The sequence below is a fragment of the Mauremys mutica genome, chromosome 4 (assembly GCF_020497125.1).
Source record: "Mauremys mutica isolate MM-2020 ecotype Southern chromosome 4, ASM2049712v1, whole genome shotgun sequence".
NCBI lineage: Eukaryota > Metazoa > Chordata > Testudines > Geoemydidae > Mauremys > Mauremys mutica.
This window is the reverse complement of record NC_059075.1, coordinates 119688221-119716196: the sequence shown is the minus strand read 5'-3', so window position 1 is coordinate 119716196 and position 27976 is coordinate 119688221. Positions and strand designations below refer to the sequence as shown.

The 27976-nt window shown below is 46.7% G+C and overlaps 1 protein-coding gene across 2 annotated transcripts in view; it reads left to right on the top strand.

Annotated features, from left to right (window-relative positions):
• DAGLA (diacylglycerol lipase alpha) overlaps nt 1-27976 on the top strand; it is a 96192-nt gene that overhangs the window by 49520 nt on the left and 18696 nt on the right. For both annotated transcript variants that reach the window (XM_045016216.1, XM_045016215.1), the window contains 11 exons: nt 4422-4560; nt 5230-5441; nt 8459-8560; nt 9189-9327; nt 13381-13468; nt 18900-19034; nt 21219-21296; nt 23074-23198; nt 24602-24758; nt 25027-25110; nt 25289-25366. In XM_045016216.1, coding sequence (XP_044872151.1) covers nt 4466-4560; nt 5230-5441; nt 8459-8560; nt 9189-9327; nt 13381-13468; nt 18900-19034; nt 21219-21296; nt 23074-23198; nt 24602-24758; nt 25027-25110; nt 25289-25366 — 1293 coding nt within the window. In that variant the 5' untranslated portion in view covers nt 4422-4465. The remainder of the gene's footprint in view (nt 1-4421; nt 4561-5229; nt 5442-8458; nt 8561-9188; nt 9328-13380; nt 13469-18899; nt 19035-21218; nt 21297-23073; nt 23199-24601; nt 24759-25026; nt 25111-25288; nt 25367-27976) is intronic.

The window sequence follows — 27976 nt, the reverse complement described above, 5'->3', positions numbered from 1 at the left end:
TGCCAGTGGTAGATGGTGGGGTTGTTCATGATAAGGCTAGAAAGTATTGCCATATGGCCAGTGGAGTGAGCAGTTTGAAATGTACCAAGTGTGCTTGACAAGTGTGTGCTAGGGGAGTGTGAATCCAAATGGTGTGTAGTTATTTCATATTGTTTTTTGTTCTGCTGAGCATGGAATACAGTGTTGCCTTTACCAAAGTGAGTAACACGCTGGAAGTGTATCAGCATGTTAATTGTGGAATTTCCTGAAAAGTGTTAGAGGTGTGTGTGTAGTCACTTGCTGCTGCGTGACAGCATGTGTAGGAGAGCAAAACCAACTCAACCAGGGTGACAGCAGTTGGTAGTGGACACGGGACAAGAAATGCTGCCCAGTTCTAGGATGAGCTGCAGTTCTTGTGTGCAGATTAGAGAGCAGAAACAGGTACAAAATGCCAGATCATGTGACCTGTTGTAACATCAGACGTTCTAATAATGTAGCTGTGTGGTGCTGCTAGGGCAGCTCGTGGGGCCTGTCATAAGCTGCAAATGTTTTTGTGGTTTGAAGATTCTAGTTAATTTAAATGTGATCACTCATCAAGTCATTTTATCCAGAGTATTTGAATTGGATTTTGAGATCTAATGTGAAAGAGCTATGATCAGTTTTGAGTTAGGACTGGGACATGGCAGATTAGTGTAGTAGTTTGTCCCCTGTGAAATCCTGATGCAAATCCTGATTATATCACAAGTAATAGAAATGATATGTTTTTATTTTTGCCTCTGGACACTTGACTTGCTTGTCAGTACTTCATAGGGACCGCACTGGACTAGCACAGTTGCTGTAATTTGGGATTGAGATGCATTGTCAGCAGTGTCTGGGTGTGAAGGAGTAGGATTAGAATAGCAGGGCATGCTGCGGATTAATGGTGGCCCAGACTCTGTAATAGCATAGGAAGCTGCAGGTCAGCCTTGAAGTGCATTGACAAAGCTGAGGGTGAAGGAGAGACTGGAATTCCAGGGGATTCTGTAACCTCACCCTGGATGTACACTGGCAGAGCACAGTGGGTTGCTGGTGGAAGCTAGAAGTGGAATAGCCTGAGACGCTGCAGGTCCGGATAGAAATACATTAATGAAGCCATGCAGAGGTCCCAGGTCGCTATTGAGGTGCATCTTCAGACTGATATAGCAGGGGGTGCTCCAGTACAGGATTGAGGTGCTTTGGCAGGGCTGCGTAAGGGGGAACCTTGGACTAGAGTAGTGGGGGAATTGCTGCAGAGCAGGATTGAGGTGCAGAGCTGCGTATGCAGGGGAGCTTTGTATAGCCTCTGACTTCAGTTGCCAGTGCTAATTAAGGATCATCAGGTTGAAAAACTAATAAATAAAAGAGAGAGAAAGGGAGAGAAGCAATTAAATCTCCAATGATTTAATGCATACAGGAGGCAAAGTGAGGGCAGAGCAAACGGGGGCTTCTAAACAGTCTGCAGTCAGGATTGAGATCTCCTTGGATGCTGCTTCCTTAGCTTTGGCACACCATGGAGGCTGTAGGGTGCACACCCCCAAGAGATGGGAAGGAGATGTACAGCTCTCCCAGTGGTGTGTGAGGGCCAAGTGTTAATGGATGCTTTGGAGCACCTGGCCGGCTGAGAGGAAGGTGTTGTGAGGAGGCTTTTGAGAGAAGAACCTGGTGGCAGATGTGTGGGAGAACACAGTAATAGGGAGCTGTACAGAGCTTAGGCTGGCACAACCTGTCGTAGGTGCCCAGCAGCGATCACTTACAAACACAGAGCTCTGTAACAGGATTCCAACTAATCGTGTAAGCTGGTGTTCGGGTGAGTGTTAATTACATTCAGCATGAGCTACATACCTGTTTAAGCTAATGCTTCCCACGATCTTTGACTGCCTTTCTCTTTCCCCACCTCCCCACCTTGAGTTTGGTATGCCCACCCCTCTTTGCCTGCTGGTGATGAGGGGAGGAGATCTGATGCTGTCATGGGAGTGGGATGGAGAGGACTCTCAGATAGGACCCCCTCCTTTGTGTGTGGTGGATGGAGGGGATTTTAAGTAAGCACGGGGTGCATTGAGGAACTGGAGGCATAGGCGTTAGGTTTGTATAATTTTTGGTGGTGCCCAAAATGGTGGTCCCCACCCCCACTCCCGCCCTGTAAGCCGATATAAAATGAAGCTACAACGCGTTGGCACCACAAGATTACAAGGGTCAATTAAAAGTGGAAAGTCAAAAGCAGCACTTGCCTGCTTCAATATACAGTATTATATTTTCTTGCACCTGTTGTGACAAAGTGGGAATGTTTTTAATGTTTTCTCTGAATACTGTGTGGGTGCCTCAGTTTCCCCTGCAAGGTGCCAACTGAAGGTGTTGGGGACAAAGAGATCAGGTGGCCTCCTTGTCCAGAAGAGAGACAAAGGCTAGAGGAGGGAGTGTCAGTTTGGAGCTGGCTGGGGAAATGGGGAGAGGCCCAGAACTTGGGTCTGGGCTCCCCACCCTCCAAGATGGACCTGACTGAGGGGTCCTGTTTTCTGTAACTACAAGCTCTGTTTTAGACTGTGATCCTGTCGTCTAGTAAACCTTCTGTTTTACCGGCTGGCTGAGAGTCATGTCTGACTGCAGAGTTGGGGTTCAGGGACCTCTGGTTGCCCCAGGACCTGCCTGGGCAGACTCGCTGCGGAAAGCGCACGGTGTGGAAGGGCAAGCTGAATACTCCGAGGTCAGACCGAGGAAGGTGTAAGCTTCTTGCCCTGGAGACAGTATGCCCATAGAGAGGAGGCTCCCCCAGAGTCCTGACTGGCTTTGTATGGAGTAGTTCCAAAGCATCCCAGCATCCCCTTCCACACCATGCGCTTCCCAGAAGTCCTCACAGGTACTGACACTCTCTTCTCTGGCCTTTGTCTCTTTTCCAGGCATTAGGAGGCCACCTGATCTCTTTGTTCTCCAACACCTTCAGTTGGCACCTTGCAGGAGAGCGGCCCAGGCCATCAGTTGCCCGGAGACAGGGTTTCGGCCATTCTCTGTGCAGACAGCATCACACTGGCACTCTAGGGCTCTACAACAATCGCACACCCTTATCCCACCATCTAGATCCTTGAGAAATGCATAGGGGAAACTGAGGCACCCACACAGTATTCAGAGAAAACATTAAGAACATTCCCACTTTGTAACACCTGTATACTTTAAAGGGTGTAAAATAATCAAGTATTGTGCTAAACACAATGATACTCCAAACTGACCACCAAATTTAAGTTGCATGTTTTCCTCCTCAAGTGAGGGCTCTGGGATGGGGCTGGGGATGAGGGGTTCACAGTGTAGGAGGGTGCTCAGGATTGGGGTGCTGGGGGCACAGGCTCTGGGATGGGGCAGGGCTGGGGATAAGTAACTTGGGATGCAGACAGGCTGCCCCAGGGCTAGGGCCAGAGAGGACCGCCCCCCCTTACTGGCAGCAGCACGCTCCAGGGGAGGGACTCCTCTTCTCCCCCTTCTCCCCCCCCCTCCCGCAGCACACTCACTCTGCACCACGGTCACTGCACATGCTCCTAGGGACTCTCTCAGGTCCAGATAGCCCACTCGCCTCCCCTATGGTGGGTACCGGGGTTGGGGGGTTGCCATCACGTGTGGCCTCCCCTGCTGCTGCCCCTCACCATAGCCTCACTGGGGATGGGGGATGGGACTACCCCTTGCCCAGCATGGGGCAGGAGTGGGGACCGCAGGGTGATGGCTGGGGTGGGGGGTAGGGTGTCACAAAATTTACCCAAGCCCCAGCTGCTCAGGTCTAGGAAGCTCCCCTCCTCCATCTCCCCTGTGGTGGGTGGGTGCTGGGGGGGGGGGGGGGGGGAGGAACTGCCAGCACAGGTGGCTTCCTTCCTCCCCTGCTGCAGCCTGCTGCCCCTCACCCTTGTCTCACTGGGGATGGGGCTGCCCCTTGCCCAGCATTGGGCAGGAGTGGGGGCTGCGGGGGAGGGGGTGGATCACAGGGTCAAACCTCACCGAAGCCCCAGCAGCTGCTCAGGTCAGTGAGGTCCACCCCAGATGTCCATCTCCTGGCTGGAAGTCCCCTTGGCGTCTCCTCCATGTGGGTGCCGGTGGGCGGGGGAGAGAGCTCCCAAGCACGTGTGTGCCTCCCCCGCCGCCTCCTCTCTCCCTCTTCCCCTCCCCCGGTGCTCCAAGAGGCTGCCGGCGGCTGATCTCTATAGCCTTAGGCAGAAGCAGCAGAAGCAAGGGAGAGAGGCACCGGCTATTTCTTTCAGGCAGGGAAGCTCCGAGGCTGGGGAGGGCCCACTTCAGGCAGGGCCAGGGGAGAAACCCAGCTCCAAATATTGGTGGAGCACAGCCCTCAGCCTTGAATATTCCTGGTGCTCGAGCACCTTGAGCCCATATAACCTGCCGCCCCTGACTGGAGGGGACCTGCATCCTTCATTCCTATGTTTCTGTTTCAGGAGATGAGCATCCTGCCTGCTGAGCCTCCTCAGACCCGCTAGCCATGCCAGGGATTGTGGTGTTCCGCCGTCGCTGGTCTGTGGGCAGCGATGACCTCGTTTTGCCAGCCATCTTCCTCTTCCTCCTTCACACCACCTGGTAAGTGGAGAGCACAGATGCTCAGGAGAAGGCTGCTCTACAGCAACTCATGACTTCCTTTTGCTACTCCCATCTCCAGTGGCTGGAGTTCTCTCCAGTTCCCCTGTATAGCGCAGGAAGGCTGTATTGGACACTTATGACTGGTACCAAATTGTTCTGAACTTCTGGTCCCTCTTGCTTTCCCTGCTCCTTGGATCAGTGCTATATAAAACCCTTGACCCACTTTCACAGGGGAAGCCTCTGTTAGAAGCCTGGTGCCTGTAACTCCCTGAGACATCCCCACCCTTTATTCTGAGTGGTCTATTGAAATTTTGGGGTGTGCTTCTTTAGAGGGGCCCAGAGGACAGTGATTTGAGTGTGATGCCTCTGGTGTATCCCAGGGGATATCTCAGAACTGCCAAATAGACGCAGGATACCAAGGTGGTGAGATCTGGGCAGCATGTCACCTGGCAGCTGGGAAAGAGAATTCAGGACCAAATTAATATATAGATGATCTGCAGGTGAGTGGGAGAACTAGCAGAAAATGTACAGGCCATCTAGGGTTCCTTCTTTTAGTCCTAAGGATAAAAAAACTGGCTGTGAGGAGACTCTAGTTGAGGAAATATTACCATATGCTGGGCTGCTTTGCTTGGTGTTGCCTCAGGTAAATAGTTGGCTTGTGCATGGCAGGTTTGTGATCCTTTCCGTGGTGCTCTTCGGGCTGGCGTACAATCCCAACGAGACCTGTTCCCTTAACCTGGTGGACCACGGCAGAGGCTACCTGGGCATCCTGCTCAGCTGCATGATCGCAGAGGTGGCAATCATCTGGCTCAGCATGCGTGGCAGCATCCTGTACACAGAGCCCCGGGACTCGATGCAGTATGTGCTCTATGTCAGACTGGGTAAGAGGCAGCAGCATAGGGCCTTCTAACCACTTACCCTCCACTCTGCTATCTGTCACTCTCAGAAGACTTTTCCTCCCTACACCCTAAGAGATAGCCACACTTCTCTGACATGCACATGAATAGCTATGGAGCTCTTCTGGAATGGGTACACAACCCCCTGCCCTCCCATACATACCTTCACCTGCCACCTAAAACACCCTCCCAGCAAACGTTTCATTCACTCCCCCTCACTGTGACACCTTGTACACCCCATGCCTACAACAAATACATTCATCCTTCTTCCTGCAATACAATTGTACACCCACTTTGTGACACATTTACACCTTTGCCTCCTCCTTCTCCACAAGATTTCCAATAACACAAGTATATGCCTCAGTACAACACGAGCATGCCCACCCCAGGCACACACGTGCCCTTCCCTGTCACACATGTACACCTAGCCTTCACCCACCTACTTTAAGACACCACTTATAGGCCACCTCTCAATACACTTACCCATCTAGCAGTGTGCTTGTAGATAACCCACCTCCATAGCGATAACTATATTTACTGAATGCTCACATGCCTCCATTCCGTCCTGAGATGTGTGTACAGACCTCTTTTCCTCCTAAGACCTTTCTTCCTGTCACACCTATCCTGAGCTCCTCAGAGTCATACCAGAAAGGGGAACAGACACTGGTCTCTTGTGCAGGTGTTGGGATATCCCAACACAGGGGTTCTCACTCTATTCTTCTATTCATCCCCCAAGGTATGGAAATGTATTTAGGCCACCACATCTTCTCCCTGGGGGAAGTATTTTTATAAGGAGCCTGGTGGGGAAATCTTTTGGATATACAAGGATTTGTGTCCCTTTTAAATGTGAGGGCAGGGCAGCCTGTTGCCTGTTCTTGTTTTGCTGGCTTCTTTCCACTTAGGACTTATCAAAAGCCCAGCATCCTCTCTTAAAAGCTCTCTCCATATGGGAGGCAGTTCCATCTTTGCTGAGTGCTAAGTGCAAACCATTAACAAGCAAAGCAAACAAATCTTCCTCTCTCCATTACTCCCAGACACTGTGGAGTCTCCCAAGGTAAAGGAGCGGAGCCTGGTAGTTAATCCAGGCTGAGTGGAAGGGGCAGAAAAAAGGAAAAACCAAGTGAGAGTTCTCTTCCCTCCCCTCCCGTCTCCCTGTGAAGGCATCAAGCCCTTTAATACCATGTCAGCACTGGACTTTAGCCATGTTAGGGAACTATATTGAAACTGAGTCTTGGGCCTGTCTGTGTTTAATTCCCAAAATTTCTCACTGTTGCTACCACAATTTCATCAGTTCCTCTGGTATTAGCAGTGTGGGTGTTACCACTGGTGTAATCAAGGCCCCTGTGGCTGCAGGATAAGCACATGCCATTCAACCAGCTCTGAGCCCCCAGAAGTCTTGTCTATGCTAACACTCCCATAGATGGAGCTGATGTGATGGTAGCAATGGTAGGAATTTGGGGGGGGGAAAGAGCTAATGTACAGAAGGCCTAGTGCACAGTTTTTAAACATGCCACTGGCTGGCTGAACAGCATGAGAAAGTGTTTGCTGGAACTGTATTTAAATCAGGCTCAGTAAGATGGTGCAAGCCCATGGTTGACAGGGCCCTAGAGATGACAGGAGTGTGAGTGCTTGACAGGTCTGCAGTTAATCAAAAAAACAGTAGATCAATGTCTTGGGCGGGTGCCTGTGTCTCAGCTGAGTGAAACAACTCCAATGGCTGAGATGTACCAACTAGTGAAGGAAGTAGTACCCAAAGTGGTCAAGAAAGACAGAGGGTTCTGGCCTTAAAGAAGTGGCAGCATGTGACTAGAACAGACCTTGAGTCTGCCAGAGCATCATCTGCTCCTGGAGCTGGCAGAGTTGAGGGGTATAATCCCTACCCCAAATCTGGCAGAGCCCAAGGGAGGTAAGCACTCCACATGTTCTTGCAAGTCTGCCAAAGCTAGTCGGGAACAGACCCCGTGTTACACACATATCCTCCTGGGTTTGCTAGAGCCCATGGGAAATTAACCTCACCCTGTATGCCCCTTTCTGAACCTGTCAGATGCAGGAGGGATTATCTGTGTCCTGAGGCTACCAGGCTTGGGGTCTTAACATCTTTTGTCCCCCCTTCCCTGCACACTTTGAGTCTGCTAGATGGTCCAGTGACTAGGATGCTGGTTTGGAACTTGGAAGACCTGGCTTCAGTTCTCTGCTGTACCACAGACTTATTGTGTGAGCTTGGGCAAGTCAGTTAACTTCTCTGTGCCTCAGTTCCCCACGTGTAAAATGGGGATAATAGCATTTCCCTGTGCCACAGTGGTGTAGTGAGGATAAATACACTGAAGATTGTGAGGTGCTCAGAGACTGTGGTAATGGGGGCTGTATAAGTACCTAAAATAGAATAATTCCCTTCCATACACACCAGATTTGCCAGAATGTACAAGGTGGGATTAATCACATATACAAACCCTCCTAAATTTGCCTAAGGGAATTAACCTCTCCCTTACAAATCACGCAGGCAGTGTATCATGGGGAGGCAGATGCATGGTTACATGGTGGTACATTATGTAGGAGAGTCTCCGTGAATTGGAGTAGGGGTGCGGGAAAAGGCTAGGTGGGGTATAACTGTGTGTCTGAATCAAGCCAGTGTTGCAGCTCTGTGTACGTACAGTCAGGGTGTAACACAGGGGTAGGGGCTGTTGAGGAGCTAGTGGATCTCTGTAATCATTCCTTGAGGATCAACTCCTAAAGCACTGTGGCCAAAACTGCAAGGTAATCCATTTTGTGCTGCTCTCCTGCTGGAGAGCAGTGCCTATCCTAGTGGGGCACGAACCAGCCACTGGTTAGAGTTCATTCAGCATTAGGAACTGGGATTTCTCCCTTGGCATGAGGCTGCTGCTATGTGACACAGGTGGGATTGACAGAGCTGGGGCTAGGAGGATGCCCACCTTTCTGGGGAGAAGCAGTGCTTAACTGTTAGAAATTTGCTGCTATTGTGCTCTGTGTTCCTATTGTTTCAGCCATCCTGGTGATCGAGTTTGTGTATGCTATTGTGGGCATCGTTTGGTTAACACAGTACTACTCCTCCTGCAATGACCTCACTGCCAAGAGTGTCACCTTGGGTATGTATTTGGGTGTCCTGAATGTAGTGCTCAGTTAGTGCATTCATGTGCTTCTGTGCATGTAGGGGGTGCCCCTGATTAGGGAGTTACTCCATACATGGGGAGGTACCCCTGGGAACGGATTGAAGTACTGTCACTGTGAATGTAGTGCTTGCTGTCTGGCTATGTCACTGCACAGAGCAGACGTTGTATTCATATGTTTGAGCTGTCTCCAGAGGGACAGGAATCCAAGTTCCCAGCATTGGGTCTGGTGGGTGAATCTGAAGAATTCTGTCCTTTATGATTTGTTCTGCAGAGACTTAACTAGTTACCCAGATTTCTTTTCAGCTAGTCTTATTGGTGTCCTGACACATGCCCTGGAATCCTTCTAGATATTGAACAGATATTTAGGTGTCTCCCTCTGTGTGGGTAACCTCCAAGCAAGAATCCTGAGGCTGGAGAACCCAGCTGTGATCAGAGACCCTCCCAAAGGAGTTCTTTGCAGGAGTGAGATGATTAATGCCATTTCTTTGCTCTCTTTGCAGAAATGGAGAAATGAGCTGGTATGCATACAAGAGATTAGGGTGGATGAGCCATTGCTGTGGCTCCAGGACAGATCCCCGACTTTCCCCCTCTTCTCTCTCTGCAGGAATGGTCGTCTGCAACTGGGTCGTCATTCTGAGTGTCTGCATCACTGTCCTGTGTGTCTTTGACCCAACGGGACGGACTTTTGTCAAACTGCGAGCCACAAAGAGGAGACAACGTAACCTGAGGACGTACAACCTGCGGTAAGGAAGCAGGGCACAGTTCTCCAGAAAGAGGAGGTCTGAAGCCCATATTGATCTGTCCAACTCTTGACTCTTCCCCATCCTACCTCAGGGTGCTCTCTGCTGCAGGCATCAGTGCATTTCTCTGTTGAGCATCATTTCAAAGGAACACAGGTCAGATGCTCCAGTATATTCATGCTGTGCAGCACATGTACATCAGTGTTTGTGTCTGAAGTGAGAGGTCTGATTGGATCCCAATGTAAGCCAGGGTTTTTGCTGTCCCCAGTGAGCCCTGGTGCTGCAGTGCATAATATCCTATACTGGTCATCCTTTTGCATGGCTGTTTGCCCTTCTACAGTGCTGCAACACTGATGCTCTAGTTAAGGTTGAAACAGCATCTTCATTCCAAGCCCCTTTCTTGGCTCATTGTTTGTCTTTTGTCGAAATATTCCCCTCTGGTATGTTTTGTCTGTGCCCAGAAGCAATTACTTTTGTGTTGATTGTTAGTTAGACATTATAATTAAGAACCCATTGTGCCATTTATGAGTAACCCATAATAGAGGAAAGGGTTTTTTTTCACCCAGTAAGACATTCTTTGGATTTTTTTAAAATGCTGGACAGCACAAACTGGCTTTGTTTTCACCTGCAGTGTGGACATGTATATAGCCCTTGGTGAGGAATGTGGCTTTGCCAGTTGAGGCTATTTCCTTTTGCATGTGCAAAGGTGTGACCAGTTGAAAATAGCCTGCAAGTAATGAGTTTCAAATCAAAAATAAACAGTGCGCCAAACATTTGCTCCAACTTTGGCTTGAAAAGGGATCGTTCAGATGCTGTTCACGTTTTGGGAAAGACCCTTGGACCATTAAAGAGCCATACAGCAAACTCATGTACCCTTTAAGGAGTTTGGATTTTTTCAATGGGGAGATCCCTCCTTACCAATCAACATGTCACTTGCATCAGTTCTGGATCTCCAGGGCTCTTCAGTACCCTGTTAATCTATCTTTCATGCTTCAAGCTTGCTCTGTTGAAATCAGGACAATCCCGGGAAGATCAGGGTCCAGCTCTAAGACTACATGCCAAATCCCAGCAGGTTTGATTCAGGTCTTCCTCTTCCTGAGAGAGAGAGAGAGAGAGAGAGAGAGAGAGAAACTGAGCACCCTGCAGTCTGAAAGGTTCCTTCTGCCTGAGATCTTAACATTTACTGTTCTGTGGATATTAAAGACCCCAGGGCACCGTCAGTCAGGGTCTGGCTTTGTCCCAGTGTCCTTGACCAAATTTCTCCTCCCCATATTGTTATGCAGTGTGCTATGAACCTGCTTCCACCCCGGAGATGGCTACAGCCTTCCACCCCGGAGATGGCTGAATTTCAGCGGTGATTGGTGTATGTAACTAGAGATCTGCTGGGATATAATGTTATATGGAAAAAAATGCTATGATGTATTTATTATTATAACACTAGCCTCCCAAAAGGTTTATTTTTAAATCATCTTCTGGTCTTGGCCCTAATCCTGCAAGGTGCTGGGCATTGTCAGTTAAAGGGAGTTAAGGACACTCTCTGCCTTGCAGGATCAAGCCCTTAGTCCTCAATGGCAAGTGCCTGTGACATGTAAGAGTCAATGTGACCTTTGTAAATGCATTTTAAACTTGAGCTGGGTTTCCACCATCTTAACCCATCACAGAGCCTGTCAAGATGACAGATTTCCTTTGGATTTATTTGTCACATTTAGGACAGTTCATTTTTGGTGGCTTCCTTTTTGTGCTACTCAGCTGTTGTTATTAGACTCTCTGTTGTGTTACATGGCTATTTTAATCCTCACAGAAATCAAAGATAGTTCAACTGATTATGTTCAGTGTAACGTTCCCTCACTCACCCCGGAGGAGGGAGGTCCCTGGAGGGCTGCGATAGTCTGTCTCCAGGCTTGTCTCTGTTTACCTGAGTACTGGGCTTGCCTGGGCTCAGGCAGCCCATCCCCTGACAGTCTCAAGGGGCTGGCTATAGCCTGGGTGGGGCTCAGGCAGCCAGCAAACACTTCAGTCTTACAGGTAGGCTGGGGCCTGGGCTTGCAGGGCTCAGGCGGCCAGCAGACAATAATCTCAAGGGGCTGGCTATAGCCTGGGTAGGGCTCAGGCGGCCAGCAGACAACAGTCTCAAGGGGGGCTGGGGCCACTTCTCTTCTGAGTGAGAACCCCTTGCAGAGGAACGAGGGCAGGGGGACGCGGGCCCTCCCTACTCCACTGTGTCCCAGCCCAGGGCCCTGGCAGGGGCTGAATCAGCTGCCCCTGGGTTGGCGGGGATCCAGCTGCAACATGCTGACGCTGGGGGTCTGGGCTTTGCAGCCAGCCCTATGTCAGCTGCCCCTGGGCCACTTCCTGCCTCTCCTGGGGTGGGTACCTCTGGCGTCCAGGCGTTGTCCGGCTCCTCCGGGTAAACGGCAGTGGGCACGCCAGGCCAGTCGTTGTCCATGTCTGGGGCATGGACCGAGCTAGGCAGAGGATCCACCTTGAGCTGCTCCAGAACCAGCGGGACATCCTTCTCCTCTGCAGGTTTCCCCCCAAATGGGCTGTGGGTCTGGTCTTTTTATACTTCCGACCCCGCCCCCTCCTTCTGGCGAGGGGGGTGGGGAGGCTTAGGCTCCGCCCTCCAAGGGGGCGTGTAACTCTCCCTCACTCACCCCGGAGGAGGGAGGCCCGTCTACCTCACTACATTCAGACTTACCTGACAAATTCACATTTGGGCTAAGACTAAACACTTGAAAGTCCAGCCCTGAAAGAATGGAAAGAACTGCTCCTCCTGTTAGAGCAGTTGTGAAGTTCTTGACACTGACAGAGAAAGTAAAAATTCTGCCACCTGGGTTCCTTAGCATTTCAGGAAGCTTATGATTCTCTCTAGCTCAGTTACAGTACAGTGCTCACTCCATTTTAAAACTATATTCTTGTTCATCTTTTGGAATCTTAGTTGCAAGTTATGGGCTACTTTTTAAACCTTTACATATCCCCTTTCAGGCACTATATGTTGAATTGCTTGACTGGATCCCATGCTTCTGTAGGAGGCACTCTGCTTACCAAAATCTTTCTCCAAAAGCAACCCACTGTACTCATGAGCTTTTCCCAGCAGGATCCTGTGCCTGGAGAACAGGGTTGAAGTGACCTGTTTCTAATCACACTGAAGCACATTAAACCTTAATTCATCTGTGCTGGCACCAACAGAGCGAGTGTCCAATTGGGGATACCAAGGGCTGATCCCTGTAGTAAAAGACTTTCAGCAGAGAATCAAAGACACTACCATTCCCAGCCTTAAAGTGAGATGAATTTCAATTTGCTTGATCTAATCCTCTTTGCTTTGCATGTGCCTCAGTCAAAAACAGGGAAGGAACTGGTCACAAAATGTAGTTCCCCAAGCCCAGTAGCATCTGGGCTTGACCTGAGTTCCACTGTGGCGTATTGTAAAATCCAATTTGCAAGGAGTCAGTTTGTCCCATAGAGGTAAAAGTTCTCTCCTTGTGAATAGCAGTAAATCCTAGGGAAGGCACCTCACTTGCAAACAATTACCTCTAGGTACCCCTCCAAGCTCCAAAGAATGAGATGTCCTTGGACATCCTGCTTCTAGCAGACCATGGAACATTAATGTCCTCATTACAACCATCGAAATCAGAAAAGGACATTATGTATGTGAGCACTGAGCCTTAGCACTGGCCAGACAAGTCAGAACTTTCACGAATGTCTCCACCTCCCTTCCAACACACTCTACTAGCTGTCAATCAGTCATATGTGGAATACTGTCTCATAAACCATCTCTCCTGCCCTGTGTATGTTTGTCTGTATACAGCATGGGCCAGACTCTCATCCACTAAGTCCCCTTTGTACTGCTGCCAGAGCAGTGTATAGGGGCCTTAGTGGAAATGATAATTAGGCTCTGTATGTATATTATCCTTGACAGCACATAGTCTGCAGTGTTTGTACACCAGGTCCTAGTGCTTGTCTCTGTGTTCTTGTTGCCCTCGTCTTCACTCCTACCCCTCTGCTATGCTACTGCTTTTCCTTTGTCCATATGCATTCTTTGTTTCCCTGATGCAGGCATCGCCTTGAGGAGGGACAGGCCAGCAGCTGGACTCGCCGGCTCAAAGTTTTTCTTTGCTGCACACGGACAAAGGACTCCCAGTCAGTAAGTAACAAATAGCTCTGCATCCGAGGGCAAATTCCAGGCCCAGCCAGCCTTGTCCTGGGCTTTTCTGAGTATAGCACTGTGAGAATCCCCAAGACTGACAATGGAAGTGTATCACTGGTTTCAGCAGGGGGCACTCTCACCTGGTTGGGATTTAAGGGCACTAAGTGCAGTGGGAGAGAACAGTGGAAATGTCCCTGTAGGAGCAACAAACTGAATGGCTCTCAGAATAGGTGGGTGCAAAGGCTTGCAGTATAGTGGGTCTCCTTATCCTCCTTTGAGTTACAAGTTTTCTAAAGTAGACTGGCTGATCGTCAGGAATACGAATGCTTAGAGAATCTAGAGGATGGATTTGGAAGGTGATCACCCAGAGCCCAATCCCTGTATGGCACAGGAAGGACTAGATATAACTGCTATATCCATGTCCAGAGAGGCAGGTCTCCAGGTCTCTTAAAGTTGGATAGCATTTTACCTATCTGATCCTGGAAATTATAGTCATGGGACCAGGATTAATAAAAGGGGGCATCCTCTTACAGTATTATTTAATACAGCTGTGTCCCATCTGAGGGTCACTATGGTGATGTCCAATTGTTGCCCAGAGTCTCTTACCCTGGGTGTGGGTGAGCCATCCCTCAGTTCCATGACATAACGTAGCATCTAGATGAGTACAATATGAGAGGGAGAACCCAGCACAGCTTGAGCAGGGGAAAATCATTTCTATCTGAGCTGCTGGGATTTTTTGCAGGGGTTAATTGAACAGTAGTTAAGGTGGAAACACTTGATATAGTTCATTTAGACTTTTGAAAAAGCCTTTGAAGAAATTCCCTCACAAAAGGTTATGTATGTGGAAATGTAGTAGTTCCTAGGGACACTGTCAACTTTAAGATCACACTTCTGCCTGAAGTGTTTTTACCTGCTGTTGTTACATGTAGCACCTAAGATTCCTGTAAATGAAGATTAGAGAAAAAAATCTTTTTTACTGTGTTTACTTTCTGCATTTCATGGAACTTTGTGTATAGGCAGCTTCCCTGTTTCTTCTTCATTAACACTTACTTCAGTTTTCCCTGTTGTTTGTGAGAGCCTTTCAAACAGCAGCAAGGGATTGAGAAAGAGAGAGAGAGAGATCTTAAAAATAGGAAATGCAAAACCACCAGAATTGGCAGGAGGTCTCTTATGGGCAGATGGAGTGCATAAAACTATTGCTAAATACAGTGACTCAGTGTCAAATTAAGTGTCCCTGTGAAGTCTTGTCATTGCTTACAAACTGAGGTAGGAGACAGTGACCAATTCTCAGTGTGAAAAGTTTAATACTGTAGATCAGTGGTTTTCAACCTTTTTTCATTTGCAGACCCCTAAAAAATTACAATTGGAGGTGTGGACACCTTTGGAAATCCTAGACATAGTCTGCAGACTCCCAGGAGTCCACGGACCCTGGGTTGAAAATCACTGCTGTACATAGTTCCCCACAGATCTGGCCTAATGGCTTAATCCTGGCTCCCAGTGAAGTCAGCAGAAGCTTTCGTATTGACTTCAGTGGGAGCAGATTCATGCACTAGATCTGGTGTTCACTGTATTTATTAATGGCCTTCTGGAGAGGTGAATAGTAAGGTGGCAAATTTTGCAGAGGACACAGTAATAATTAGGTTAGTCAAAACTATGGAGCATTTGTGAGGAACTCCTGAAGGATCGGACAGAATGAGGGAATTGTTACCAATGGCAGATGAAAGTCATCAAAGATAAGGGCAAGCTAATACACATTGCAATGAACAATTTCAATTACTTGCACACACCGATGGGCTCTAAATTAGCTATAACCTCTCAGGAAAAGATCTAGGAGTTATTGAGGACAGCTCAGCAAAGACGTCAATACACAGTGGTGGCCAAAAATCAGAAAAGATTTTTGGCTGCATTAGAAGGGAATAGAGAACGATATGGAAAAACTCTGAGGGCATTCTATAAGTCAATGGTACATTTGCACTAATTACAGCTTGCAATTTTAATCTCCTCATCTCAGAAAAAAAGACTCAGGAAAGGTGCAGAGAATAGTACTGAAAGAAATGTGCGGTTGTATATGTTCTTTACCCTGGAGAGGAGATGGGTCGAGAAGATACAGAGCACTGTAAAGTAGCGGATGGTCTGGAGAAGGCCACTGGGATGCTCTTATTTGTCCTATTTGTAAATTAGAGATTAAAGGGAAGGCTTTGTTAGACAGAGTGTAATTAACCTGGGGATATTGTTACTGAGCCACATGGGCTTAGTGAGAATTACCAAAGGATCAGGCACTTGGCACTTTTGAAATCCCCCTATAGACTGGCACAATTGGCCAGCCTGGTTACGTGCCCCTGCAATACTGGATATAATGCCTTGCAAATGCCATAGCATTTCCTGGGAACTTCCAAGCCCATAATTGGTGCCCAACTGACAGTAACTATCCAACATAGCCAGTTTCCACAGGTCAGTTGCTGGATGGAAGATACAGTTGGAAAAAACAAATGTTTTGTTTCTGGTCAGATCGCTCTGAATCTAAACATTTTCATTTGGGTCATTTTTACGTTGTGTCCACCGGAGCTGTCATGGTGTCTCACTGGAGTTGTAGTCTGGGTGCTTGCACATCCCAGATACATCACAGTGGCTCAGCCAGAGAGGAAACGGTGGTGCATCATGGGAGATGTAGTGCAGTCAGGGAGCCCAGCCCATAGGGAAGAATGGGGCATGAGGCACCCAAACTACAACTCCCATGATGCACTGTAGTGGCTCAAGTAGACACAATTTAATATCTAAATAACCCAAAATGAAACATTCTGATTGAGGAATGTCAACATTTTTTGTTTTGACATTTCTGAATCAGGTTTTTTTTTTGTACTTTTCTTTATGTGATAAGTTTCAGTGGCCTGATTTAGTGTGAGAACAAATGTAAAATAATCACAATGTTCTGTGAGATGGAAGTTCTGTTCTTCTGTCAGCTCTAGCAAACACTAGTCTCGGCTGCATGGGGATAGGAGCTCCCATCTTTGTGATCCAGTGTTGCAAGATTGGGGGCAGCTCCCCACAGAGAGGGAAGAAAAGTCTTTGTCCTCATTCTGAAGTTTTGTAGTCATGGCTGCCTGGCCCAGGCCTCAAGGAAAACTTGTCCCCCTCAGTCTGTGGAAAACTGTGGTCATTGTCTAGACACACAAGTGGAGTGTCACCAAGTGGATATCACCCTGGACTACTTGGACAGAGATGGTTATTGTGGGATTGGGAAATGACCTTTGCAACAAGGAGTCTATTAGTGCTGGTCTTGTGCACTGCAGGTCCTGTCCAAACAACCTACACTGTCTTTCTAGCCACCTCAGAGATCTTGTACCTACTTTTGAAAAGCTCCAGCACAAACCTTTCTTACTGAGCAAGGAATAAGAACTCAACTTTTACGCTGGCCTCTCCATTTCGACAAAAGGTCTGGGAAATCTTACCAGTTCCCTTGGACTTATGGGAACTTTCCCTCTTTTCCTTTAAGGCCTTTTGCATTTCCCACATGCCACTAGTTCAGGGAACTGTGGGATAGGTACCCAGAAGGCAATGCAGTTATAATGCTGCAGTACAGTGCTAGGATTGGTACAGGTGAAAACTGCATTTAAAACAATAGAGCTAGTGTAGAGATTGTGCATCATTGGTACTTGAAGTCCCATTGGTTCAGTCACTGATGAAAGAGATCTCTAGTGCAGACTGTGCAAGAGATGGAGGGGAATAATCTTGCACCCCAAAAGCCTGCCCTTCATAGTTTGCCAGAGGTGGAAGCATTTACCTCTGGAAAAGTAGAGCTTTTAATCAGTGGTCTGGACAGAAGAAGGGAGACCATGTTCTCCAAACCAGACTCTGCTTTCAAGCACATTCTCCAGTCAGGGAGTTATATGTCTAATGACCACATTCACACATGCAGACCAATTGCACACAAAATCACAGTTGTAAATTTAGATGCTGGATGAAGGTCCTTTTGAAAGTATGGGCCGACAGTTCAGGGTAAAGACTGGCAAACCTCCAGGAAAGATTAAGTGATGAGGAAGAGCCAAAGTAATGGCTAGGTATGTGCTACAGCCCTAACTGAGCTCCCCTTTGTGGTTAGACACTAGGGTGCTATATTGGACCAAACCTGCTGGATCTGAGAAACATCCAGATACTCTCTCTTAATCTGGCCTCTCCTGTCTAGACTCCTCCTTGGGATATGAGGCCCTGCGGCCCAACTGCCCTTGGCCAGTGCTGACCCCCCATGCCTCCCCAGGAGCATAAGCATGCTCTTCACAGAGCTCCACCCTCCTGAGTTCCTGAGTTAACAGTTAAACTCTTTGGGGACTATGTGACAGCTAAAGCATAGAATGCCCAGACTTTGCAAAGGAACTTCTAAACCATACCCCCTTTTCTCATAGAGGTACATGGGAGTTACCAATCTAACCAAAAATAGCACCTGTTTGCAAGATCCCCAGTCCTGCTGAGAGTCACTTGGGTCTTGAGCGGCGTCCTTCAGCGACTCAGGGATCCTCCTGCATGCTGCTCCTCCTGCTCAGTCTTCTCTTCCTTGCAGTGCTCTCCCCCTTTGTCTGTCAGGGGCTCAGCTTTTAACAGTTCTAAAGTCCTTTGTTCCAGTTTTCCCCTGTGTCAATGCAGGTGATGAGCCTCAAAATAGTCTGAGCTAGACTTAAAGGGTTTGTCATCTGTATTGTCCCCTTGGATTATCCATAGCCATTGTTTATCTTCCTGCAGATGTATAAAACCACCCATGATTGACTTAACTCATTGAAACCATGTAACAAACATGATGGCAATCAGATAATAGTTATAAACATAATACAGTTATCTCCCCCATTCTTAACAGTATGGCTGGGACAGAGGGGCTTGGGAGACTGGCCGACTTCAGTATACTAGAGGTGATCATAGGACTCTGAGCTAGAGAATGATGTGGTCAACAAGTAGAGGAAATATGAGGGATTTTCTTACTAAAATGAATTGTTCAAATTAAATCAATGTTGAAAAGGAAGGCTGGCCTTGAGGTTAAGGCGCTGGACTGGGACTGAAGTTCAATTCCCAGCATACTCTCTTTGTGCCGCAGTTCCTCATCTGTAAAATGGGCTAAGAAAACTTCCTTTCTCTCCCCTCTTGTCTGTCTTGTCTATTTTGATTGTAGAGACTGTCTCTTAACATTCATGCATCCAGCATCTAGCACAGTGTAGCTCCAATCTCAACTGAGGCCTTTAGATGGTATTGTAATATAAATAATACATATTAATAATAATTAGACCAGAGACTTTTTCCCATGAGTTCCCCTTGGGAATGTTTTCCAAAGAGTGCTCTGGGAATGAGGCCATCGCTGCCATACGGATTCCCACTCACTCTTTCCCTCTTGCTCCTTCCTCCAAACTCCTCTTCCGTAACCCTCCCCTCTCTCTGGATTCCACAGGATGCGTACTCTGAAATTGCCTACCTTTTTGCTGAGTTTTTCCGAGACCTCGACATAGTCCCGTCTGACATCATCGCGGGCCTGGTTCTCCTGCGTCAGCGGCAGAGGGCAAAGCGCAATGCAGTGCTGGATGAGGTGAGCACATGGAGTGCGTCCGGATTGCACTGTCCCAATGTGGGTTCTGAGACTGCGTGTATCTCACTCATTTCCACCTGGCCCCTGTTTTACCTGTTGCTTTTACCTGCCTCAGTGTGTGAGAACCCCGTGGCTGTGCCCACTTTGTTTCGGTTGTATGATGGGCTGTTACCAGTCACTGGGTTGTGAATTAAATATAAAATACTTAGTTCTTCTGCAACTTGATCTGAGACTCCCAAAGTGCTTTACATACAGGGCTCTGTCCTGGTTCTGGTTCTATTCACTATCTTCAGAAATGATTTGGACAGTTGCATAGTGAGTACACCTAGGGCATATCTACCCTACAGCACTACATCGGTGCAGATGCAGCTGCACCACTGTAGTGCATCTGGTGAAAATGCACTATGCTGATAGGAGAATTCAGTGAGAAGAAGCTGTGTCGGTGGGAAACTTGCGTCACTTGTAGGGGAATTTTTCATACCCCTGAGCGATGTAAGTTATATTGACTTACGCTGTAATGTAGACCTGCCCTAAGGCCTGGTCTACACTAAGGGGGGTGTCAAACTAAGGTACGCAAGTTCTGAACTCGAACTACCTTCGTTCGAAGTACTCACCCGTCCAGACGCCGCGGGATCGAAGTCTTCGGCTCCCCCGTCGACTCCGCCACCGCCATTCGCGGTGGTGCAGTTCTGGAGTCGACGGGAGCGCATTCGGAGATAGTTCGAACTCTGAGAAGTCGAACTCTACACGTCGACCCAGCAGGTAAGTATAGACCTACCCTAAGAAAATTTGTGGACAATACCGAGCTGGGAGGGATTGCAAGCGCTTTGGAGGATAGGATTAGAATTCAAAATGATCTTGACAAACGGGAGAAGTGATCTGAAATAAATAGGATGAAATTCAGTAAGGACAAATGCAAACTACTGCACTTCAGAAGGAATAATCAATTGCACAAATACAAAATGGAAAACGACTGCCTAAGAAGGAGTACTGCAGAAAAGAATCTGGGGTTTATAGTGGATTACAAATTAAATGTGAGCCAACAATGTAATAATGTTGCAAAAAAAAGTGAATATTGTTCTGGGACGTATTAGCAGGAGTATTGTAAACAAGACACAAGAAGTAATTTTTCCACTCTACTCAGCACTGATAAGGCCTCGACTGGAGTACTGGGCCCAGTTCTGGGCTACACACTTTGGGAAAGGTGTGGACTAATTGAAGAAAGTCCAGAGGAGAGCAACAAAAATGATTTAAGGTCTAGAAAACATGGCCTACAAGGAAAGATTGAAAAAATTGGATTTGTTTCATCTGGAGAGGAGAAGACTGAGGGGGAGATAATAACAGTCTTCAAGTATGTAAAAGGTTGTTATAAAAAGGAGGGTGATAAAATTGTTCTCCTTAACCACTGAGGATAGGACAAAAAGTAATGGGCGAGCTTAAATTGCATCAAGGAAGATTTAGGTTAGACATTAGGTTAGACTTACTAGCTGTCAGGATAGTTAAGCCCTGGAACTAATTTCCTAGGGACCTCTATCATTTTTAAGAACAGGTTAGACAAACACCTGTCGGGGATTACCTACTTTAGATAATATGTAGTGCTGCCTCAGTGCAAAGGGCTGGACTAGATGACCTATTGAGGTCTCTTCCAATCCTACATTTCTATGATTCCATTAAGGAATTAAACCTCATAACCCTTTCTTTTTGTAGGCAGGTGATATATGCAGATTTAGTTTCCCACCCCCAGGTGGTGCATTATAATTATTTAACCATGTACATCAAGATTAGGCCCCTATACTTTTGGGTAAAGAAGACTCCTGTATCCAGCCAAAATGACAGGGGGAATATTAGGGATAGTTACTATACCCAGGGAGTTACTGAAATTGAACTTGGCTGATTGATACCCCTGCAGAAAAGTGCCATGGCAGCAAAGTGGTCCAGGACCCCAGTTTTCAAGGCTGTTGTGCTAGAGATGAAAGAGATTCAAAATCAGGGGACTAGAGATCAGACTGGGTGGGAATTGGAACAAAAATAAGCTCAGAAAGCTGACCAGATGGTAGGGAAAAAAAATCTCATAGTTTGTGAGTTGTGTTGGCACAGAACAATGGGAACTTGCCTTCCCTTGTGCACAGCCATTGTGTTTTTGTGGATGGAGGGAACTCACCCATATGTGTGTGTGATTTACAGGCAAACAATGACATCTTGGCCTTTTTGTCTGGGATGCCAGTGACCAGGAACACCAAGTACTTGGATCTGAAAAACTCGGTAAGTCACCAGCCCATGAACTCACCTGCTCTATGCAGATCCATAAAACAAACAGCAAACGGACTGTCTTCTCATAGCTCATTTCTCTTTGTCTCTTAGCTGGTGTTTGCTCTTTCATTTATGTCTTTGTCTGTCTCACACAATCAAGGAAATTAAAGATGAAAAAGACCTATTAGATGATGATAACAATAAAGCTTAGCTCTTGCCTTGGTCTTTTAAAGCTTTCTAAAGCATTATCCTCATCATGTCCCTATGAAGTAGGTGGTATTATCCCACTTGGAGGAGAAAGAGCGATTAATTGACTTTTCCAAGGCCACAAATGTGGAGTCAGTGACACAGGCAGGGTGTTAATACAGGACTTTCATACGAAAGTGCTGCCAGCATAGATCAGGGTTCTGTCTCGATCAGAGCAGAAGGCCACCTACATCAAGACGGAACATTGCATGCAGGAACCAGTAGTGTCTGCAGGTTGCAGTTCTTTAATGAAGGTGAAAACAGCTGAAATCTGCCCTATTTTGTGCAAATTCTGTTTGGCTTTTGGTCTCCCGGCATGTTGCCATTGCAGCCCTTAACAGGGCACACGTTGGCCATCTTCCTGGATTGTTGCAAAAGAGCTGAGGTAGATGACACAATCCACGTCTTTTCTGATCAAGTGATTCTGTGATTAATCTACCTGTGGTTCCATTCTGTTCCACTGGGTTCCACTTTGTCTTCAGACTGCCTCTCATTATAGACAGGTGGAGAATTGCCTATGTGTCTCCTTTCATAGACAAGGTCAGCACTGATCCACACGTGCATTGAGGCACATGGCCCTGGACTAGAAGAGTGGCTTTACAATTCCATCTCTGCATCTCCATGACCATCTGTGGCTATGGGGGAACAATATGTTAGAGCAGCGGTTCTCAAACTCTGGGTCGGGACCTCAAAGTGGGTTGTGACACTGTTTTAATGGGGTCGCCAGGACTGGTTTAGACTTGCTGGGGCCTGGTGCTGAAGTTGAAGCCCGAGTTCCACCGCCCATGGCTGAAGCCAAAACCTGAGGGATTCGGCTTCGGCCGTGGATAGTGTGGCTCAGGTTACAGGCCCCTCCGTCCAGGGAAGTGAGGCTGGGGCTTTGGCCCCCAGCCTAGGGCAGTGGGGCTCGAGCAGGCTCAGGCTTCAGTCCTGCTCCTGGGGTTGTGTAGTAATTTTTATTGTCAGAAGGGGGTTGCGGTGCAATGAAGTTTGAGAACCCCTGTGCTAGAGAGATCCTGTTACTGACAAGTAGTAATCTAGTGTCTCCTCTCCTCAGTTAGGGCAGTGCAGGGCACTCTGGGTTTTGTGCGGACTGGGACTGGCACCGGGATCTCCTCAGTGTAATAGAGCTAAGACCACTGTGGGATGGCTTCCCTTGCAAAAGTCTGATAGTTTGCTGATGTGCTGCAGGAATATCTTTAGATCTAATTCTAAACGTTATTAAACAGTTATGGGTGAGAGCCTCAGCTGGTGTTAATTGCCGTAGCTTGGTTGATTTACTCCAGTGGAGGATCTGGCCCAGGATAACCAATATGCCCTCCACAAGGCAACTGATGATATACTCTGAGGTCTGTAGCTGCTCTGGTGGTGGGGATAGGGAGGGCTGACGTAATATGCAGACACCAAGAGGAAACAAGTATGCATGTATCTAACACATATTAGGGAGTTCTTGGTGGGGAGAGCGCTGGATAAGGGAGGCAAGGTGAGGCAAGCGCCACCAAAGAGAATATGAAGGGCACTTAATCTCTCTTGTCTCTTTCAGCAAGAGATGCTGCGGTACAAAGAGGTCTGTTATTATATGCTGTTTGCCCTGGCTGCCTATGGCTGGCCCATGTACCTGATGAGGAAGCCCACCTGTGGACTCTGTCGCCTGGCCAGATCCTGCTCGTGAGTGGCCTTGCCTGCCTCTCCATCTGCCTTCACTTTCATTTTCTCTACCCATTTTGCCTCCTCTCTCCCATTTTTCATTTTTCCCTTCTTTTTCCTTTTCTTTATCCATCTCTCCTTTCTTTCCATTTCTCTTCTCTTCACCTCTCCTTCTTTCCTTCTTTCTTTTCTTTCTCCTCTGTCTCCATTCCCTCTCTTCTTCTCAGTTACTTTCCCCATCCCTTCCCATTCTTTCTTTTCAGTCCCTTACACCCCACTGCTCATCTGTCCTCCCTATTAAATAATCCAGACTGTGTCTCAGTATGCCCTCTCTGACATGCTAAAGACCTTGCCAGATCTATGTGCTTCATACAGCCAGCATGGGGAATTGATTAAGACAATATTCACTGAGTCAGAATTGCCATCTCACAGCTCTGGGAAGCACGGAAATGCAAGGAGCTGACATTTGGCGTCAATGAGATTTGGCCAGGATCTGTGCTCCTTGCTGTCTGGGATTTATTTCTGATGCCAGGACTAGCATGGTCACCTCCAGGTAGCAGCACTCCAGTTAAAGTGAGGTAGCACTTTCATTGTAAACATTTTATATTTTCAGTTGCTTGGAACTTTCTCATTACTTTTTTTTTTTTTTTTTTTAGGGAGGGAGGGGTGTGTGTAGAGAGCTATGCTTCTCAGGCACAGTCTCAGTCCAGAAGCTGTTTTGATTTTTAGGAACATTTTTAATAAGAGTCTGTCCACTTTTCAGGCATCTGTGCATGAGGTGTAGGGAAAGACATTTTTCAAGTCCTTTTGGTGGTAAGGTTTGGTGGTTAGCCTCCAGAACTGCTGTGTTTTTTACGGACATAGACCTGAATGAGGGATGGCCTCTTTGTCTATTACAAGACATTTGGGATTGCAGTAACAAAGGTATAGCATCCCTCCAGGCGTTCAAAGCTGTGGAAGGTTCAAAGATCCCACAGTCATATTGATTCTTCCGTCATTAGTTGCACTGTTGCTCCTCCTGGTGTCCACAAGCAACATTGCACCCCTTCATGATTTTACATCCTGATACTGAAAAAGAGGGTGTGTCTACTCTGGGGAAAACTAAGCATTTTTTGGCATGGGTGCAGCTCCACCTCTAGCATAGGTGGGCACTGGCATTTTTACTGCCATGGCATCTAAACCTACTCAGGTCACAGTTAGGTGGTAAAAATGCCTGTGCCTTCTTGTCTATGCTCCAGCTTCATGGCACCAGTGCATAAAAAACAATGGCCAGAGACTCGCATGCAGAGTCTCTCAAACCCACATAGTATCTCCCTGTTTCCCTTTCTTGGCTCAGTGCCTCTCCTGCTTGCCCTCCCCTCTTCCCAAAACCCTACTTCTCCCCACCTTTCCTTTTTCCTCAGAGTAGTTTTTTTTCTCTGCAGATGTTGCTGTTTCTGCCCCTCGCGGCCCCGCTATGCCCCTAGTGTCACTATTGAGGAGGATAACTGCTGTGGCTGCAACGCCATCGCTATCCGTCGCCACTTCTTAGATGAGAATATGACTTCAGTGGACATTGTCTACACCTCTTGTCATGATGCGGTAAGGAGACTCTATGGCACCTGCTGTACTCTGGACATGTTCCCCAGCCACTTCCCCATGAGCGCTATGTGCTCTGTAGCATGGCTGGAAGACCCCTAAGCCATTCCCCTGGCACTGGAGATCCCCCTCTGGACTGACCACACCACGTGTCTACAAGTCTTTATGTTACTGCTGACCTTGAGCAGTCCAGAGGGGAGATCTGTGTGTGTGAGAGAAATCACAGCTAGGTAGGGCTGAAGGTTTTAACAGAGTCATGCATTTTCCCCAGGTCTATGAAACTCCTTTCTATGTGGCTGTGGACCATGAGAAGAAGAAGGTGGTCATCAGCATCCGAGGAACCCTGTCTCCAAAGGTATGTGTGCTCTGTGATGGGAGTCCCCTGGCGCTCACCCTCACCAGCATGCACCAATGCACCAGCTTATGCTTGGTCCTTGGGAATCTCCTTCGGTACAAGCAGAGAGCTCATTTCACACTCTTGCTGTCTTTCTTTTTTCTCACTCTCTGAACTGTGTTGGATTCTCTCCCTCCAGGATGCCCTGACTGACCTGACAGGGGATGCAGAGCGCCTCCCAGTTGAAGGTCACCATGGAACCTGGCTGGGACACAAGGTACTCAGAAAATGCTGCTTATTTTGGCCTTCTAAGTTTACAGTGTAATCCCAACCCCTCTCCCCCAAAATCTTGTAAAATTAATTAATTATTTGAGAGCCTTGGATTAAAAAAGGGGCCGTATCATGGCCAAGTGGCATTATTAAAACCCCCAAAACCTTCTGAGGTCACTATGCAATTAATCAAAGAAAAGAAAGATACATAATTGATAAAAATACGACTTTATTAAAAGGATTCTGTTAAGGTGGAAAACAAAATCACTGACAGCAAATTCTGAAAAGCTCAGTCGAAAGAAAAATAAATTTAGCCCTGACAGAGTTTAACAGTCTCAGTGTTGCAAGGCAGATGGTCACTGACCCACACCAGAGCCTCGTCTCTATTGAGAAAACTTACATTGATGTAACAAAATTGATGCAGCATGTCTAGTTTAGAGATCTGGCCTGGTGTAATTAAATCGATTTAGTTAGTATGGACCACACCTTCGACCCCAATACAGCAAAGTGCTAAATTTAAAGCATGTGCTTAATTTTAAGTACATGAGTATCTTAGTCAAAGGGACTAATCCCATGCTTAATGTTAAGTACATGCTTAAGTCCTTGGCTGGATAGAGGTCTAAGATCCTGATCCTGGAAGCCTTGCTCATGCAGGTAGTTCTTATTCACATGCATACTGTAGCTGGTGTCACTGGGACTCCATGTTTGGTTAACGATTATATCTATGGATAGGCTTGCAGAATGGGGTCATATTGTTGAAACCAAGGTTGCATTCTTGCTATCGTAAATGTGAATGCTGTGTTTTAAGCTTCCGAAGTAACAAAAATTAATCAGCATAACAAAATAATATTCAGAAATAAATGAGGTAATGTTTTTGTCATGTAATTGGCATTCAGAAATTTAAATTCTATGCTGCTTGTTTCATTTACTAAATATTATGCTTATCAAAAGGAGTTAGCGCTAACATCTCATGCTGTTGAACTAATGCATTTTGTTCAAAATTACGTAGTATAATAATAATTGTAAACAATTTTTATGAAATAAAAAAGATAAAATTTAAATCCAAATGAAAATGACATTAATAAACTGAAAATCTAAGTTACAAGTATCTTATTCTCTATTGTGCAAATCTAAAATCCATGTTAGAGGTAAAAATTTTCTCTTGACTGATCTTAGAATATTTGCATAAATATGTCTGATTTTATTACATATTTTATCAGAGCATTTTTTTTTCTGTATTTGGTTTGGCCTTTGTATTAAAATTTTCTTTGCTGTTCTTTGATTAATGGCTTCGCAACTTCAGATATAAGTAAAAGAAGTTTAGTTTGTTTTTTATTTTATAAAATCAAATTATAATTATAAAATAGTTTTGACTGTATTTTTCATATCTTAAATATCACTTATTAATAAATAGCAAAGACAAATACAACAATATTTTAAAATATTATCAGACCTGCTGAGGGAGGGGGCGGGGGGGGGGGGCAAAGGCAGCAATTGCCCAGGGGCCCAGGCAATTTAAAAGGGCCCAGGGGCCCCCAGCTGCTGCCACAGTAGCGGTGGTGGCGTCCGGGAGCCTCAGGCCCTTTTTAATCACTCAGGTGGGCCGCAGGGCTCCTAAGCACGCAAGCCGGTGTGATTGGCCAGCACAGGCAGCCCTGGAAGTAACGGATTTGTCACTTCCGCCCCAGGCCTCACCCCCTCAGGGAAGGCCCTGGCCTGGGGCTCAGAATTTCTGTTGGAGGTCCTGACTATTATTAATATGAATTACTAGATAATTAAATGCTATTGGCTCCCAAGAAAGACTAAAAAGGATAATATTTTGTATGTCTCTTGATACATTTGTAATATATTGTATAAAAATCAAAAGTTAAAGTGAAAATAAATGAAGTGCTTCACTCATACTCACATGTATCTTGGACAAGAGTATATGGCAGTGTTGGGACTCACCATAAGTTGTTTTGTTTTCTTGTGTTGATTACTTTTTCACACATACACAAGTAACAGGAATAACCCACCTCCATTTGCTGAGCCAGTTCACTGTTCTGTTTCATGTACAGTTTTTCATGTGATCTACAATTGCAAACTCTTGACAGGTTTGTGCTGACCTTACCACCGATTCATTACAACTACAATAGGAAGGGAGTGGTTGAATCACATCTGTTGTCATAGTTACATTAGTTAAGAATGACCTGAGCTATTGCTGAGGCCTTGACTATATCTATATTCAAGGTTGGCTGGTTATCATTGAAAAAGTAGTGTAAAATCACAAATCTATGGGAAATGTAATTTTAAAAAAGTCATAGGGTTACATTATATTGAGCAAAATGCCCTTAAAACTCAATCTAGTTGTTGTCATGTTGGTCCCAGGATATTAGAAAGACAAGATGGTGAGGTAACACCTTTTATTAGACCAACTTCTGTTGGTGATAGAGACAAGCTTTGAAGCCATAGGAAAGCTCCTTGTGGCTCGAAAGTTTGTCTCTCTCACCGACAGAAGTTGGTCAAATAAAAGATATTACGTCACCCATCTTGTCTTCTTAAAACTCAGGTTATTCTTTAATGGTCCAGTGCAATGAACATATCTCGAGCCAAATTGCTAAAGAAGAAAGTAGCAAGC